Consider the following 19541-nt stretch of genomic DNA (forward strand, 5'->3'; position numbering starts at 1 on the left):
TCTGTACATACATCATCATCAATGTCACTTGGGAGTGGCATTAAGGGAGCAGGGTTCAAAACAGAGCATCTCTTGAGGGTCACGTTCTCTGCAGCAAGAATAACTTGCTCATAGCGCGTGAGCCTGCTATTGGTCAGATGCTGTGTTTTGGTCCTGGTCATCAACAGTTCAACAGAATGTGGCACATACACCTCTAACGGGTGTCCTATTACTATGTTTACACAACGTTCGATGCTGACACCGGTTGCAGCAACGGATTTGAGACATCCTGGCAACGCTGCGGCTACTGGGTCTAAGGTAGCCGAAAAGTAGGCAACTGGTCTACGGGCATTCCCATGAATTTGAACTAAAACAGACAAAGCACAACCCTCTCTTTCACAGCAGTAAAGCAAGAATATTTTATTGTAATCTGGCATTCCCAGAGCAGGAGCACGACACAAGTCCTCTCTCAGCTACAGGAACGCCATCAAACAGTCCTTGTCCCATGGTACCGGATCACTCACCTCCTTGTGCGTCAGTTTTTGCAAGGGTTTTGCTTTCAGTGAAAAGTTCGCGATCCACTGTCGGCAATAACCCACCATCCCTAGGAACATCCTGACTTCTCTCTGTGTTTTAGGCGCATTCATCTTCATGATCGCCTCTATTCTGTCTGGTGACACCTTTCGTTTGCCTTTCTCAATTCTGTGCCCCAAGTACTGCACTTCTGTCAGGCAGTACTGCAATTTTCCCGGGGACACCTTGTGCCCATTTACAGCTAGGTGATTTAGCAAAGCAATGGAGTCCTCCCTGCAAGCTTCTTCAGTTTCTGACGCCACAAGTAGGTCGTCTATGTACTGGACCAGAACCGACTTCTGGGGCAGCACTAGACTTTCAAGATTTTTCTTCAAAAGCTGGTTAAAGATCGATGGGCTCTCTGTATACCCCTGTGGGATACGACACCATGTTAATACGCGACCTTCCAGCTTAAAAGCGAAAAGGAAATGGCTATCTTCGTCCAATGGGATCGAGAAGAAAGCCTGGCATAGGTCTATCACCGTGAACCATTCAGCTTGGAACGGTATCTGAAACAATATCACTGAAGGATTCGGTACCACTGGACAACATGAGACGACTATGTTATTAATTTTCCGAAGGTCCTGCACTATTCTGAATTTCCCATCCGGTTTCTGCAAACCCATAATCGGGGAGTTACATGGACTACCCACGATCTCTTTCAGTATTCCCTGCTTAATCATGGACTCTATCACGGGTTTGATACCTGCAATCGTTTCTGGAGTCAATTTATATTGGGGTGTTCTTGGAAACTCAGCATGCGGTTTCACTATGATTTTCACTGGGTCCACTCCCTTGACTAGTCCAATCTCTTCCCCAGTGAAATCCCACACTTCTGGGGCCACGGTCTCTCTTAAATCCCATGGGAGCTCATCCACTGTCAAAGTGGGATACAGCTCCACACATATTCTCGAGTTGGCGACTTTGAAGTCAGCGTCATCATCATTTGTCAATACCTCCACTCCCTGCGGTGTGCAGTATATGGTACAATTTAATTTGCACAAAAGGTCCCTTCCCAACAGACATACAGGACTAGAATCGCAAACCACAAACTGATGTTCATCGCTGTATTTCCCTATTTTCACTTGCACTGGTTCTGTCAATGGGCTAATTATTCTCCTGTTTGCGACCCCCACCACTTGAATAGTCTCCCCTGACATTGGCAGGCCTGGGACTGCAGCTGATCTTATCATGGATCGAGTGGCTCCTGTGTCTACTAGGAAGGTCGTGGGACACCCTGCCACTTCGGCCTCAACATAGGGTCCCCTTTGATCCACATCTAAGGCTGCCCCGAGGGTACAGTCTTCTCTCTCCACTCTCTGTCCTGTTAGGGGATCAACATAGTAACACTCCTCTCCTCCTACAAAAAGAGGCATTTGTCTATAGGTCTTTCCCGTTGTCCCTATTCTGGGTGGCTGAGGGAACTGGGCTCGTGGAGCTGGGGTCCCCCCTTTGACCACCCTTCCTTGGTATGGCGTTACCCCTCTTCCTGGAGTGCTTTGTACTTCTTCCTCCTCTACTTCCTGCTCTCCGATTTCAACGTTGTAGGGACACTCGCGTTTCCAATGCCCCACCTCGTTACACTGGTGGCACCGAGTCGTCTTTTTCAATGCTGCTATGTCGACCTAGGTCTAAAGTTGGAGTTCTCCTCATTGCCCTTATTCTGGTTATTCTGTTTCCTGCCCCGGTCCCTGTCCCCTGTTGCTGTTGCTGTGGTCCACCCTTACCGGCTGACTGCATCTGCACCACCATCAGTTTTTCTTTTAGCTTCTTTGCTTTTGAGTCTATCTCATCACAGCAGTACCTAGCATATCTCAGAATTTCATCCAAAGGTTTATTTTGCCAACAAATCAAGTGTTGCTGAATCATTAAACTGATATCCGGTCTTAAGCCCAAAACAAATTTAGACACAAACTGCCCTATGTCTTTAGGATCCATTACGTCCAACCCGCTATACTGTTTAAACGCCTTCAGCAATCTCTCATAATATTCATGAACTGTTTCTTTGGGTTCCTGTCTAGTTCGATCTATTTTGACCCAATCTATGTCCTGCATTGGCACCTTTTCTTTCAGCCAGGTCATCACTCTCTCATATTTTGCCATTACTGTCTCGGACGGTCCATTGGTCCGTGCATCTCTCTCTGGTTCTGATGTGGGCCACTCAGCACTAAGCATGGGTGGAAAATCCGTTTCGCTCGTGGATTTTGCGGATTTTTGGTAAATTCGCAATCCGCGAGATTCGCGAATCTCCCGCAAAATCCGCAAATCCGCGAGCAGCGGATTTTGCTCGCACTGTTCGCGTGAGTTCGCGGCTTTCCAGTACAACTTCGCGCCCCGCGAATAAGTGCAAAATTGCAGAAATACGATCTTAGCAAAACTGAAACTACTTACCAGGTTCAAAAGTTCAGGCTCATCATTAGTAGCCATTTCCTGTAGTGCTTCCTGAGGGGCCCCTCCAGAGTTCAGTTGCCAGTTGCAACTATTATGTGACCCTGCTCTGAACCTCAGAATAGTTACACATATGCCACAAAGGTCCTGAATTAGAGCTAAGGGAGACAAGCAGGAGCCAGGCTGGATGTTCAAATCCATTAATCAGCCCCTAATTCATTATTGTCAGTTGGGGCAGGACAGGTGTTATAACTAATTTTGCAACAATGAAAGCACTTAGCAAGTGCAAAAGATCACTAATCAGGAAGCACTAAGGAAGCAGGTGCCAGCTAAAAAAATATTCTGTGACACATTAATCAGCCCCAAATTAATTCAGGTCACTTGAGGCAGGGAAGGTGTGCTTGCGTTGCCACAATAATGTACACTGACTGGACAACCAGAGGGTGCTGTGATGAAACAGAGGGTGGCATGGGTGGGCCAGAGGGTGGCATGAGTAGTCAGAGAGTGGCAGTGGTGACAGAGAGTGGCAGTGATGAAGAAGAGTGTCCCAAACAGACTGGACACGTAGAAACAACAAGTTCGCGAAACTTGCGACCCGACAGGTAAGTTCGCAATTTGCGACATTGTACAAAACCCTTGCGAACTGGCAGAAACCCGCGCAAACACAAAAAAAAAAAATCCGCAAATTTGCGAGAATTCGCGGATTTTGCGGATTGCGAGTTCGCAAATCCGCAAAATTCGCGAACGCGAGATTCGCAAAATTCGCCCATGCTTACTCAGCACTAACCTTACATGCTGTCCACAAGTCTCCTGGTACCACAATGTCAAACAGAGTGTTCAGGTATATCCATAGTACCTTGGATATTTTTACAAACCTCTCCACCTGCTTGTACCACTCGACTGGATTCTCCCTCAATTTAGGGAAGGAGTTGGTAAAGGCCGCTAAATCCCCCCTACTCCATGGCACGTGTACATAGTTCCCGTTTGCAACCTCACGCAAAGGGTATGCCTCTATTCTCTGCAGTCCTCCCTCTGGGGACATCCCAAGCATGCTTCTCCTAACGGTCCCTTTCTTGGACCACCTTTCTTCCCATTTATCCAGCGCCATCCACGTCCTTATTCCCGTAATCAGTTCCCTTATGTGTGTTTTCAATCCTATTGTTCTTCTCTCATCTAGGTCCTGGTCTGAATAATGTAGCCTATGGTTACCCTGTAATGCTTTGGTCCTGGACAGGTCCACCATATATTTGCCTGCTAGTTCAACTAATTTCTCATGTGCTGCTCTCGCTTTTCGAGTGATGTCCTTTGCCATGAACAGTATTTCATCCTGCTCGTACATCTCCATTCTCTCTAGAGGCAAGGTACCATCCACCATGTCATCCAGATCTGACTTTAAGCTGGCGACATCGAGCCTCTTGGCTTTTATCTCGGCTCGCAGTATGTCTTTCTTAGGGGGTTCACTGGTCTCTCTCCCGTCCCAGCTCCTAGTCCTGCGCTTGGGCTCAGGGGAGTTAAGGAGGGTCCTCCCTTGTTCCCATCTCTCTAGGTCCCATGCTCGGCCATCCTGCCTTGGAAGGTGATGAAACACGGGCCTGTTTCCCCCAATCTCATTTTGTCCACTCTCTCTGTCCTCCCTCGCCCCATGGTAGGATTCCCTGCTGTTCTCCCTCCTGTCGCTATCCTCTCGTTGTCTAGTGTCGCTCAGGATTCGGTAGGTTCCCTCTCGGCTCCCCATCTCCCCAGGACTGCGTTCGGGTCCGTAATCACAGGGGTTATGGCGAGACCTCTCGCAACTCTCGTTCTGTCCACTATTGCCAGACTCATGGTGGGTGCACTTAAAAATGCTTCTGTACTCTTGCGTTCTCCTATCCCCTTCACTGTGAATTGGGCGGGACACCCCCCCACACTCAGGGCTCCTGTTTTCTAGGTTTGCTCTAACCCCATTCCTGGTATGATGAGTGTCTCCGCAGCCGTCCCGACCCTTCCCGTCCCACTCCGGACTGCTTTCATCAGCCCCGCAGTGAGTCCGGGTCCTGCTATCCTGGCTTTCCCTTCCAGCTTCCGCTGCTATGATGCTCTTGTGGGCCTCCACTGCCTCATCCCATTTCTTCATGTACTCGCTTAGCTCCTGAAAGGATTTCCGTCCTGATCCCCTCAGATCCATCGGCCATCTAGGGCCCCCCGGATCTCCTGTTTGGTCTACTGCTGTATGTACTGGGGTGCTCCAATCTCTCGGTCTTGGCAACTGACTTGGGGAAGTGCTTGTATCATTCCTTCTTGCCATCTCTGCTCTCTCCCTGTCCATTCGTACCTGTTCCTCCCCTGTGGCTCTCTCGGGGTCATAAATCCATACTATAGGGCCTATAGTGACAGGTACTTGCAGGGCATCTGGTAGTGCGTAGGATGTGGCACGCTCCGTTTCTGGCACCCTTTGTACCACAAACCTTCCAACTACCTGCTGCACCGGACTAGGTTGGGACAGTTCCTTCTTTGCAGTGGGATCCCAATCTGTAATGGGAAGCGGTCCATACTCCCCTATGCTAGGCCCCCCTTCTCTGCTGGGCTCATCATTTCCTGTCTCCTTGTTGTACGGGGGTGGCCTATCTGTCAGTAACCTATTTATCAGGCTGTCCTCTGTCTCGCTCTCATCATCTTCTTCTAATGGGCTTTTGTTTCCTGCCACCTCTATCACTGGGTACAGTTTGTTTACTTCTAGGTTATGCACTCTCCATCTTTTAGCATCCGCATCCCATTTGGCCTCCTGCACTGCTCTTACCGATCACTTCACTCTTTCTTGTCGTCTATTCAGGTTCCTCTTGTGCGCCGCCCTAATCCAGGCATTGAGAGCTTCAAACTGGGTCGGTCTAGGCATAGGTCTCATTGAGGTCATGACTGCTTTTAATCGGTGTAGCACCTCTAATCTGAACGTCCCGTACTTCGGAAACGTCAGTTCCTCATTTCCTTCTGTAATCTTACTCCACTCTGAAATCCACAATATAGTGTGTAACCCAACATTTGTCCCCATATAATTAGCCGGCGTACCCTCCGGCGGGGCTTCTTCCCCATCATATGATCTCCGCCTCTCTCTCTTAAACGCCGCTCTTAACCATTTAAAACATTTCATGATTAATCGTACAATTCCCAGCCTCGCTATTCTGTTTACTTCCTGATGACGATCCACCAATCCTAGCGCGGCTTTGCTATCTGGCCTATCACAGCGCGGTCTCCCTCCGGCCGGCCAATCCCAGCGCGGCACTTTCTGACGTCACTCGTCTCCCTTTCGCAGCAGCTCCCCTCCTTTCTCAGCTCGTCTCCCGGTCACGCATGCGTCCCATTCATACACCGAAAAAATGACTACTTCCGACCAAGCGGTCACTTCTCTCGACTGTACGTCCACAGTCTATCTGTAATTGTCACCACAACTGACGAAATGTCTATCGTCTCTCTGATAGGTTGCTTACACACACAGTAACTTCCGACCAGCGTCCGTTACTCACGCACTCACTCTTACGTTCCCCCTATCTCGGTCCTTCGGGCGATCAATGGTACCTCATGACCCCCTTCACACTGGTTGACAATTTCTCTGGATGTCCGATACACCCGAACCACTTAAGCTCTCCTTGAACTTAAGGTTTTCACCGGTTGCGCGCGCTCACAACCTGTTCCACAGTCACTCTACAGGCATTCAACTCCGCCAGACATTACAACATAGATACAACACAAAAACACCGCAATCTAACACGCATGACCCTTTATACTCACTCTCGACCGATACTGCTGCTTTTCTGTCTCACGTCATCCGGACCCTCTTCGGCGGGCGGTTCTTCCGATCATCGATCTCTAGGGGCCTTGGGGTAATCTAACCTGGCCTAGATCACCTTCCTCAAGAAGGCAACCATCCTCTATAGCTACCAACTGCGGGGGCGGGATTTTGATCACTATCTTATCACTCTAGATCTAAACCCCGTTCTGGTCGACTGAATCTTTATTGCCTGTCATTGAGGGAAGAAAGTGCATCTCTTACCAGGTTAGTTCAATCAATAATGGACTCGGCTCGGAAAAACCACAGACTACTTCTAAGTTTAAAGGTTTATTACAAAGTCAAGGTTAACTGCAAGTACAGGCATCTCAAAATGAGATTCAAGAGATATACGGGCACCACTACATACATGTGCTCTCTGAAAGCCCTCAGGCGAGCAAAGAATACTACTAGGACTAATTCCAAAATCAAAAGGGCTGCAAGCATAGACACGTATTGTGATCTCTCCGTCATTTACAGCAGGAGTGAAAGGTTCAGGTTAGTCTGTCCCTACCCTGCTCTGGATGGTATCCCTACTTAACAGAATCCCAACCTATCAAAAGGTGTCAGCTGTGAATGACTTCCTAGGAAGATCACTCACTCTTAGTCTCTAGGTGAACACCTATAATCTCCAGTCATGACCCCTCTCTGCCTACCCATCCGCTCTCTAAAGGGTCCTCAGGCATCTGCTCTAACTCCACCCAGGGGTGCTGTCCCTAATACAAAACCCCAATTACAGTTGTAACGCCCCTCTCGAGACGCCCCTCACGTGGTGTCGATTCTGGCTTTTTCCATGATGATCTTCCTTTGGGCCTCGTGCGTTAGAGTTGACCTTGCTTCTCAGACTCTTCTCCGGCCCGCCGATACCCCTCAAACATTCCTGAACCCTCCTCCATGTCTGTACCAGTCTCCTGAACAGAACTCTATTCATTCAATGCTTAATTGGATCCCCCCTCGCACCCGCAGACAGACATCCGCAGCTAGGATCCCAATTCCCATAAACTTCTAACAGAAGTTTGCAACTTATTTCTCGGCACAGCTCGACTTGTACCAGTACGTGTAAATCAGAAAGTCTTTGAACACTTCAGGCCTACAACATTTCTCGCAGGGCTAAACTAAAATATCATGTTAGCATCTTATTCTTATTTAATGAGAAAACACATCTATGCAATATAAATCTAACTAATAAACGAAATCATTATAACATTTAGTGCAATCCATGTGCATGCAAATGAATACCTTTCCCAAACCCTTTCAGCTCTGGCCATGGGGCCTAATCCGTTCTGTGCCTTGCAGCCTGACATTCTTCCATTAGCAGCTACATAACATGGATCAGGATTAATCACGTCTAATAAGGTTATACATTTTCCACACATCCCTGCATTAGTTCCACTTCTATATGAAATCTCTAGGTTAACCACACAATTCTAAGCATAGGTGAATATATTTTCAGCACTTATAGCATGTCTATTATGGGTTGTGCATATTACTGACACTTATGATGCACTCATACATTTTGTTCAGTTTGCGCTCTCTCAAACCTTAGACAGTGGATCCACATCCCCTGTCAGGAAAATGTGTATAAAAGTGGGAACCAAACAACTCCACATGGCTCCAAGTTTTTCATGACAAAGGAATTAATGCCCAGATGCATCAACCGTTTTAGGAAGTGCAAACGGTGCGATTCGCATAAATCGGCCTTTTGCACTTCCTAAATTGGTTACTGGGATGCATCAAGCATTTTTTGGAATTCGCTTTTTTTGCGAGTTCCAAAAAAATGCGATTGCTGTTAAGGAATCGCACATTTGCGATTCCTTAACAGCAATGCATCATCCCCAAAACATTTGCGATTTCCAAAATTGCAAATGCAAATTACCACGAAGTTGAACTTCGTGGTAATTTGGAAAAATGTTTAAAAACGCATGAAAATGCATTTTTTAAACGTGTACGTTACAGGCACACATGTCCTTAGGACATGTGTGTATGTAACTCACATGTAAAAGTGCATTTCATGAGTGCAGGGGGGGGTCCGTGGGACCCCCCTCTCCACCCTTGAAAGGCTTTGATGCATTCCAAATTTAAATTGCGAATTCGCAATTCCCATTCATTCCTATGGGCATTTCAGCCCATAGGAATGAATGGGAATATCGGATTCGCTTTTTGGAAATCGCAATTTTTTTGGAATTCGGTAAAAAATGCGATTTTTACCGAATCCCAAAAAAATTGCGAAATTAATGATGCATTGCCATTTGCGAATCCTTAATTGCGATTCCTTATTTTTCGCAATTAAGGAATCGCAAATGACAATGTTGATGCATCTAGGGGTAAGTGATCTACAGAGTTTTGGAAGAATTGCCGGTCAGACAGTTTCCCAGAGGTGAGGGCACCTCACCTGAAGTCTGCACTTTCTGCTGAGGAAACTCAGGGTCTGCGTAGACTCTGGATTCCTTCCTCCCTGCGGAGAGAGGAGGTGAAACCTTCCTGGTGGCGAATCCCAGCATCTTCCTGCCGTGTGGAGCAGCCAGAGAGATCAAGCACCTGCCTGGAGTGACCCCTGTAATGAAGGGCGTCCTTGACTCCACAATGCTTCTGAGTTTGAACTGCCCTAATCCTTCTACCGGATTGTGGCTGCTTTTGTCCCTTCATTCAACAAAGTGTGCCTTTGTAAGAAGCCCCACATCAAAGTAAAGTCCCAGGGCCTCATTTGTGAGGTTTTGCCGTGGGACAGCACCGCAGGCCGCAGGCCTTCCTGCTGTGCTGCCCTACAGCAAAAGAAAAGGGCAGGAATTTGCCGATACGGCACACACCTGTCCTTTTCCCCTTCGCCGGCGCACAATGGGCTGCCGTGCACCAACGCAGGCACCTTTGCACCATGGTGCAAGGGTGCCTGCGTTGAGGGGATGGTTATTGCGTGCAGGAAGGGAAACCTTCCTGCACAAAAACAATCCCAAGAGTCTTTTTCCTCTTTCTATGTGTGCTGCTGAAGCACACATAGAAAAAGGAAAAATGAGGAGAAATAAAGATATTTCTCTTCGTTCTGCCTCCCTTACGCCTCCCATGAGATGGCGCACGTTTTTGGCGCTGCCTCAGATTTAGAATTTCTATTGAATCTGGGGCCCCTTTAACGCATAAAACTGTGTTAGCAGGAACAATATTTACGAGGCAGCATTAAGCCAAAAAAAAGGGGCTTATTGCTGCCTGGTATATATGGAGCAGGCTCCTGCGCCACGGAACGTCACAAAAATGGACTCACCAGCAGCTCGCGGTCTGCATATCTTCGACACAAATTTCTCCTGATTAAAGAGCAATTATATAGCAGTGAGACTGGACTTATAATTGTCATCAAAGAGAATCCACACTGACAAGCCTGTGTCCTTTGCCAGGTGTATGAGAGCTCATGATGCCGCCTCTTTCACTAGCCCCTGCTCACTCTGGCTCTTTCTTGCTATCAAACGCTCCTCCAGCCACCATTCGCTGCAGGAGTTCCTTGCTACCTTCTCTCTTCCTTCGGTCACCCTCCCAGCCCTGCTCCTTCCCATGTTCTTTAGCCTGTGCTCCATGTTCTCTTCTGTAATGTTACACTACTATAATGCACTTCTGTAAAGTCACACTATTGCTGAAGTTCTGTAGCTGGTTATGCTGTTGAGGAAGAGTCTGAACCTCCTGTCCCTTTGCTCTCCTCTCTTTCAGAAGGCAAGGTCTTTGCTCTCGGCGGCATGGGCGCTGACACTGCTCCACAGGCCCTGGTTCGAGTCTACGAGCCCACCAAGGACCACTGGCAGCCTCTCCCCTCGATGCCAACACCGCGGTATGGGGCCTCCACCTATCTGAGAGGGAACAAGATCTATGTCCTGGGTAAGTGCCTTCAGATTCAAGAGATGTCAGACCGAAACATGTTGTTTGATTCCCTGCATGTGCTCAGTCTGGGAGGAGCAAAGGTGGGTTCGCCACAGTGTCTCACTACAGAAAGGAGTGCAGGTAGATCTCTCCTAGCCTATGGCTGCCACAACTACAACTGCGACGAAACAAGCGTGCACTGGGTGAAAATGCCAGTCTCATCTAACATGTAAATTGAAATGCAAGGAATTTTCTATGGGACACTCTCCTTGTCCCACCCACTTGACCCTTCCCCTGCACCTCCTCCCCTCCCTCTATCTCTTATTTTACTTAATACCAGGTCGGCCGTAAAGCACCATTAAGAGCTATTTGTGCTGTTGGACACCCACCGGCCTGATATGTTATTTCTAACAGAAACATGGTTCTGTGAAACCTCATTGCCCTCTCTGTTGGCTGCTCTCCCTACCTCTTATGTGGCCCTTCGTGCCGATCGATCAGGGGGTAAGTTAGGAGGTGGAGTAGCCCTTATTTCTAGAGCCGAGTATAATTTTCAACTCCTTCCTTCCCTCACTATCAATTCCACCGAGCACCTGGTAGCTCGTTCTCTGGCTTTCTCTCCCCCGCTCACTTGCCTACTGATGTACCGCCCACCCCAACTTACCCAGTCATTCCTGCCGGCTTTTCAGGACCTGTTAGCCACCTTAGCTATAAATCATGTCTCTATTCTGGTACTGGGGGATTTTAATTACTGGCCCTCAGACCCTCAGGAAAGCTTAGCTTCCAAACAATTTTCCGACTCACTCACTTCCCTTAACTTTGCCTCTCACTTACACACTCCCACTCACACTCACGGTCATCTACTTGACCAGGTCTGGTCCCTTAATGTATCGGTCTCTTCCATGACCGTGTCCCCATGTCCTTGGTCAGACCACGCCACGGTATCCTTTTCTCTCCACCCTAGGTTGGCAACTAAGACTCCACCTGCCAAAAATATCTGGGCACGCAATTGGAATAGGGTGGACTTTACCGCCCTGTCATCTTCGCTGCTAACCTCCGCACCTAACCTTGAGGGCCTATCTTCCACCTCCCAAGCCGCCGCCATTGACACCTGGCTTGCGGGAGGTTGTGATAAGGTAGCCCCACTACGACGGATATCCACTCAAAGACCTAAGGAACCCAATCGCTGGTTTGGTGACGATCTAAAGGCAAAGAAGCTGACTCTTCGGCGTGCAGAAAGGCACTGGAGAATGGACTACTGCCCCTTATTAAAAAAGTCCTATTTATTTTTGCTGAATGACTATAAAAAAGCTATATTGAGCGCCAAAACAGCTCATTTCTCAGCGAAAATATTGGCAGCAGAGAACAAGTCCAGGGAGATCTTCTCCATTGTCCAGGACCTGGCGTATTCAGACAGAGCTTCCCCCAAACCTCCCCCTTCCCAGTCCCTCTGCGATTCATTGAACATCTATTTTTTGGAAAAAATTGTCAATATCAGAGCTAACATCCCACCTCCTTCCCACGCTTTTGTGGAGCCTACTCCTCCGACTGTTCATTGCTTTCTTTCCTCCTTCCCTCCGCTCACTGAGGAGGCATTCCTTGCAACACTCCCCAAAATAAAATCTGGTTCCCCGGCAGATACCTGCCCTGCCTATATCCTCCAACAAATCTACTCGGTCTGCCCCAAACCACCTTTATCCCTTCTTAACAGCTCGCTGGCTCAGGGTGTAGTAATTCCAGCCTTCAAATCTGCCACCGTAGTCCCTATTCTTAAGAAGCCTGGGCTGGACCCTTCTATCCCAGCCAACTACCGCCCCATTTCCCTCCTGCCCTATCTGGGCAAGGTACTAGAGCGACACGTTACATCAGTCCTCAGTGCCCATGTGGAAGCAAATGGTGGCCTTGCGTCCAGCCAGGCGGGCTTTCGGCCTAGGCACTCCACCGAGTCCGTCGTGGTGTCGGTCCTGAACCATCTCAGGGAGGGCATGGACCATGACAACAACCAGGCCTTGGTGCTCCTCGACCTCTCCGCCGCCTTCGGCACGGTTGACCATACCATCCTACTGTCCCGTGTCGGAGCGGCGGGGGTCGAGGGCCCAGCCCTGGTGTGGTTAGCGTCCTTCCTGAGGGACCGTACCCAGGCGGTTCGGCTGGGGGATTTCTCGGCCACTCAACTCCAACTCACTTGTGGTGTCCCTCAGGGCTCTTCCCTTTCTCCCCTCCTATTCAATCTCTATATCTATCCTTTGATTTTTGCCCTTCAACAGCTGGAGGTCACTGTGTTTAACTACGCAGATGACCTCCAGCTTATCTTCAACCTTTCCTCTTCTCCTCATTCTATCTCTAACTTTCAGTCTATTATGATTTTTATCAGGGACTGGATGAACCACAATCATCTGAAGTTGAATCCTGATAAAACAGAGTTGGTCCTTACAGGTGGTTCATCCAGTCCCTGGAACTCCCTCTTCTGGCCCTCCTCTTTGGGACCCCCTCCCACACCCTCTTCCTCAGTTAAAACCCTGGGTATCAAACTCAATAACCATCTCAACCTCCACTCACAAATCAGTTCTGTTGTATCTTCTTGCTTTCTTGTTCTCCGCACCATCCGCTCTGTCTCCCGTTTCTTTTCTCCTTCTGCCCTCAGGTTAATCATGTCCGCCCTGGTTGTTTCCCGGCTGGACTACGCCAATGCCCTCTACAACGGCATCCCGGCTTACAGTCTCCAGAAGCTCCAGCTGGTTCAAAACCAGGCGGCCAGATTGATCCACGGACTTTCTCGTTTCCATCATTCCACCCCCCTGCTGAAAGCACTGCACTGGCTGCCTGTAAAGGAGCGAACCTTATTTAAGACTGGCTGCATGGTCTTCCAGGCACGCCAAGGGACTGCTCCGGCCTTCATTTCTTCTTTACTCAAAGAATACACCCCTGTTCGCGAGTTGCGGTCATCTACCCAATCACTCCTACAAGTCCCCAGATACAGACGTAAGAAATGGGGTGGATCCAATTTTTCTGTTTTGGCACCCTCCTTTTGGAACTCCCTTCCTGATCATTTACGTTCGGCTACTCACTACCCTGCCTTCCGAAAAGAGCTCAAGACTTTTCTTTTTACCCAAGCTTTCCCAATGTAATTCCTTCCCCTCCCTGTCATCTCTAGTCTTGTTTGTGTCACTGCTAAAGTTTGCCTCCATAGCGCCAAGAAACCGCATGGTGAACGTTGCGCTCAACAAATACTTTTTAAATTAAATTAAATTAAATTAAATGTCTGCAGCTCTAGGTACAAATATTCAGCTGGGCTTTAGACTAGCCAATAGGACGGGTTCCATCACGAGCGAATCATATGACGGCCATTTTGTCATTCATCCAAAAAACATTAATCAAGCATCAGAAGTGAAATTATCATTTTTATACTCATATTTCAACGTACCAATTTAATAGAAGCAAAGTCAATGGTAAAGAATTGATTCTATTGGTGATATCCAATTTCGCACATTGCATACATTTTATTTTTCCTCCGCTATGAAAAACCCCTTCACGAAAAGAAGTGTCATTTAGAAAGGGTGAGTGGACTGTGGTCAGAGTGTAAAACTCCAACCAGTTGAAAGAATGCTTCACAGTGAGGCGACAGGCCACTTCGGCGCCCACGATCCACCTCCCCTCCTTCATGTGCTGACTCTGTCTCTGCCTTTGACCCTGTAAATCAGTCACAGCCCTGTCCGGCATGACCATCAGGGCACAGACCACCAGGGGAGACCTGTCATTCATCGCATCCTCATCGGGCAGTGTCCAGCACTGGCACCAGGTAAATCAGCAGGAGGTCAGTGCCAGTGGCTATAAACTCTCGGTCGGTAGTCAGGGCCCGGGCAGTAGTGATGGAGGGTTGGGGCTAATAGCGAAACTATAAATCAGTGAGCCCCTCCCCACTGAAAGTAGCTCCACCCCACGCGCTAAGGACGTGACAATTCTAAAGCCATGGTCTGGACTTCATTCTACGTCAACTGAAGCTGGCTATGAAGAAGAGGACGTTCAACAATGTCAAATCTTAGAGACATACCCCGAAGAAGCAAGGTGGTCCCAGCCCCATCTCTGCTCTTACTGTGTTCAGTACAGATGCCACAGCCCTTCCAGGGATCACGCCTGACTGGGCCAGTCTAGTAGGGTCCAGATTGTGGTGGATTTTACAAAATCCCATAGTTGTTCTATTCTGCAAATGCACTCGTTGAGTGGGAAGTGTTAAAACTGTATAGCTGGGGGTGTCCTAAGTGGGCCTTGGAGAGCAGGATCCACGTCAGGTCTTCAGAATAACCACATTCTGTGTTAAAGAGTTCGGGCATATTTACGGTGGTGCCGTGCCCTACTCCACATTTACAAAGTGGTGTTCAGCCACTTTTTGTGGCTTAACGCAGCTTTATAAATATGGTACCCTTCCACGCAGTTTTCTGCATGAAAGGGGCGTGCAATGGGTGTGCTGTGGGGGTTCGACCGCAACACCCACTGCTTTTTCATGCTGCCCCAGATTTACGAGGAGGGGTAAATCTGAGGCAGCGCCGAAAACGAATGCCAAGAATAAACAAACGTTCGATTAGCGCAACGAGGAGAAATACTTTTATTTCCCATTCGTTTTTGCTTTATCTATTTGCGCTGCTTTCAACATGACATATAGAAAGAGTAAAAAGCCATTCATGATTGTTTATGTGCAAGAAGGTGACAATTTGCTACTTCTATGTGTGCCGCAGAATGCCGCACACTTCGAAGTAACAAATCGTCATTATTGATTGTTTTTTGTGCAGGAACGAACACCTCCGGCACATAAGCAACCATCCTTGCGACGGAGGCGCACTTGCACTATGGCACAAGGGTGCCTGCGTAGGCACTAGGCATCTATTTTTAGCACCAGTGCTAGGGGAAACACAGGGGTGCTCCATATCCTTGTAAATACGGTCCGGTGCATCTCTGCGTTTTGGAAATGGCACAGCACAGCGCTGAAAGTTTGGCACAGCGTGCGCTGCACCATTTCCTTGTAACTATTCCCCTTCTTTTTACATTCACTGGATAACAAATTCTCTAATGTTGATGTTCTGAAAATCTGGCATGGATCCAGCCCTCCTGGCCCTGCTCTGGACACCCCTTCTTGCTTGTATATCGCTTCCCTATTAAACATGTTCATTTAAATCGCAATAAAACTATATAGCATGAACTGCTTCATTCTCCTCTTGCCCCTGTGGATTTATAGAATTTCTTGGAAGCAAGCAGTTCTGCAGCTAAATTAAATCTTCGCCTCCGGGTTTAGAATTAAGCACTCCCCCGGGTAAGCTGTGCATTGTGGGAATCTTGGGAGGGGGAGGAGTCTGAGAGGTGGCACCAATTGGATTTCCTCAAAGCATTCTTAAAAACACTCCTGGGATAAGCCAGCTGAGGGGATCTTTGCTTCCCCCATCCATCAGCCTGTGTGAGATTAATTCATCCATGAAGGAAATGCATAATACATCAAACCAAAGTCATGAAAACACTTCTATGGCTTTCTTCCTACGAGGAATATCTTTTATAAAAGCCTGTCATTTCCGCTTCACATTAAAACGTGGCTTTCAGTGCCAGGGGACCTGTTTTGAGGCGGTGGGTGTCTCGAGGCGTCCTGTTTATTTCCTCTATTATAATAAGAGCACCCGGTTTTATGGTATTTATTTTGATAACATTTCTGTCTGTATTTACCCATATTACATTTTTTTGCCATCTTATTGGTTAATTGTCTATATTTTGGTGTGTTTTGTGAACAGATAAGGTGATAACTCATATATTTCTGTATTTATTTAACAGATAAACTTGTACTTTGATGCCTGCCAGGTTTTAGCACATTACAGAGACAAAAATAATAAAATAATAAACCCACATTAAAAATATAGTATAATAGCACATACACGTGTCGAGATATGCAGTCGTTCCCTTTCACTATTACCCACATGCACAGAGTTCATTAGACATGGTGCTGTCTCTGCTGGAGCTGAGGGAGAGCTTTGAAGTCCTGGTTCAAACATGGGGCTGTGATGAGAACCTCTGTGTACTGATAAAGCAGAGAACAGTGTGCATTAAATCCCTGGGAAACGCAGACAGACTGTTTTCTAAATCCCTAGGCAATAGCAGCAATGTTTATATGAGAAGAAATAGTCTCTTGTAGCCGAAATTATTACCAAACGTAACGGTGTTCATTTTACAAACCATGGGAAGATGAAAGCAAGAGACAGCCCTCCGATACTTCGACTCTGTGACCAGCAGGTCTGCCACTGGGCTCTTTCTGGCACATACTTTGAACTGTTCTACCTTACTTATTTAAATAACCGGTGCCACCCTAGCCCTAGGGCAAGGGAGCCCCGTACAAAAACAGAGTAACAGGGAGCACACTAATATAACTGAGAAAAGAAGAAAAAAAGAAATACAGTGTGAAATAATTTAAAAAAAACAGGGGCCAACGAGAGCAATTTGTTGATAGACATCTTAGCAAGAGTATGGGCATTTTAAGAAAGTACTTAAGTTATTTAGAGCTAGGTGAGCGCAGGGCATCTGACAAAGATTGGCAGATTGTTTACAACAAGGGGGAGGGGTATCTTGTGGGATAGGCGAATTTTCCACTCGTGTAGAGTGGTAGGTCCAGCCACAGCGTTCGCCCTAAAGGCCTAAGTTTATGTTTATGTTTACAGATTTGTAAAGCGCATGGCTGCCCGTGAGCGTCCCAGCGCTAGTACTTCTTTACTGGGCTGTTCCTAGAGATAGTGAGTGTACTGGTCACACTGGTGTTTGGATGTTGTAGGGTCTCGATGGAGTCCTACAGTTGGGCATCCATTTTGTTGGATGTAATGTCCACACACACCCTTTCAGGTGTCATGCTTCATCATTGGGAATGCTCCTCGTTGGGTCGGCGTTGCAATACCCAACGGGCGACACCTCAAAGATGGGCTCTTTGGCGGGGATCTTCTATCCAACAGCCGTTTGGGTGAAGTGTGGGTGTGGGGCCAGGAAGGTGTAGACGTGTTAGTGAGTTAAAATGAGGCTAGGAGTACCAGGATCAAGTTTATTCTGGGGGTCCCCTGCTTCAATTAAAAGAAAAACTAGCCTGTACTCGATGGATTACTAAGTTTCCTTCTTCGAGACTCGAATAGTATGTGCAGAAATTGGTCGACATGTTTCTCGCAACTGTACAATGACTAGCGATTCATCAGGACCTTGGTAAGAAATTAATTGTTATAGGAAAACTGTCTACGATATATGATCTGCCTAAGTATCAAATATTCATTTCAGACTGTAAAGTGATCGAAAATGGCGTACCTGTGTTGCGCCGTATCTGCCTATATTGGGAGACAAAGGGAGCAATTCACAACAGGTTTAGACATCACAATCAGTCATGGGTGACCTTGTACAAACAGTGCTCCATGCTAGTGAAGGTGTCGCTAGCATGAGCGTTAAAAACAGTATCGAGTACAATCCTCAGTGAGCACGGCGGTGAGCATGCCCCTGTGGAAAAATACAGTTAAAAACAATAACAGCAGCAATCTAATAGGTGTAGGGGAACATCTAACTCACCTAATTGGTCACGTATGCGTGAAACAACCATACCCGGCGGGTTGGACATCGGGTAAACGACCTCTGTAGTTAGGCTAGGTGCGAGAAGAAAGTGGCAGTGGACATAAGGTACAAACGCCTACTTGTCAAACTAATGATAAAAACAATCCTGGAGAATGTTGGTGCTGGGAAGGACAAGTAAAGTGTTAGGCCATCAAGTAATCGGCACGCATTCCCATTCAGGAAGGACTAGTGGGGTCGTAAATTGCTGGGCTTACGACTTGTGCAACATGCCCCGTGTTCTAAGCCTTACGTATGTTTGCTTAGGTGAATCCCCTGCTGTGTGCCATGCATTGAGAAAAAGATTGGCAGATGTCTTTGGAAGATGTCCCATCCGCCCTACTTGTAGTTTTTAGAGTGTCTAACATCTGCCAAAATCTAGACAAGCTCCCGAGTCCTCAAAGAGCAGCAAGAGTGAGAAAGGTTCAGGGTGACCGAACCAAACCTCGAAACCTTTGATGGTCTTAGTCTGTCAGGAGCCAACAAAACCTTTCACCAGTCAGGAAGGCAGCAGAGTAACCACGAGTGCGGACTCTGAAGGCTGAGCAGCAATGTCTGGAGTCCGCTCTACGGGCAAGTGCAACCAGTGTAGATGTAACAGAGTCGGAGCCATGTGCCCAGATCTGCTGCTGTTGGAAATCAAACTTCACTGTAGGGGTGGACGGAATTTGCGTAGTCGCGCTACGCAAAGCTCAGCAAAATGGTAAAAAATCTCTGCGAGCACGCAAATGTTCTGCGAACACGCAGAATTGCTTGTTCCGCCCGTTCGCGATGCTTTTTCCCTGTTCGCAAACGCTGTTTGCGTGCTTGGGGAATAATATCTTGTGAACATGCATTTTGAAAGCACAAACAAGCAAAGAATTTCGCGAAGCCATGGATTGCGGAATTTTTGGCAATTCCGCATTCTCTGCAGAACGCAAAATTACCCAAATTCCACAAATTCCGTTAGCAGAATGGAATTTACCGCCCAGGCCTACCTCACAGGGGGAGTGCGTAGGTGCTCCAACAAGAAGGACATTCTTGTCCTACAGGTGTGAACAAGGACCAAGGCAGTGCCTCTGAAAGCAGAGGATGCTGAGAAGAGTAAGATTGTTGCAGAGACATAATTTAGAGATCTGACCAGTGCATGGCTCGAAAAGCAGCTTTGAATCAAGACCCACAGGATATATACTTCTTGTATTCCCAGTGGAGAAAGTGCCTCGAATCCTACCCTGCCAATATAGCGCTGCTGTTTTCGATAACTACGAGCCAATGATGAGGGTGTCTACATATCGCCCTTGGTCTAGGAGCTGTGTGTGTTTTTCAGCTCTAGATCAGTCACACAGCTGTGTATCTTCAAGACCTTGATCAAGTAAAACAG

The 19541-nt window shown here is 47.6% G+C and overlaps 1 protein-coding gene across 1 annotated transcript in view; it reads left to right on the forward strand.

Moving 5' to 3' along the window:
• KLHDC8B (kelch domain containing 8B) overlaps nt 1–19541 on the forward strand; it is an 858961-nt gene that overhangs the window by 455056 nt on the left and 384364 nt on the right. Inside the window, exon 3 of the mRNA XM_086939363.1 lies at nt 10430–10594. Coding sequence (XP_086795489.1) covers nt 10430–10594 — 165 coding nt within the window. The remainder of the gene's footprint in view (nt 1–10429; nt 10595–19541) is intronic.

The sequence above is a fragment of the Lissotriton vulgaris genome, chromosome 9 (assembly GCF_964263255.1).
Source record: "Lissotriton vulgaris chromosome 9, aLisVul1.2, whole genome shotgun sequence".
NCBI classification, from domain to species: Eukaryota; Metazoa; Chordata; class Amphibia; order Caudata; family Salamandridae; genus Lissotriton; species Lissotriton vulgaris.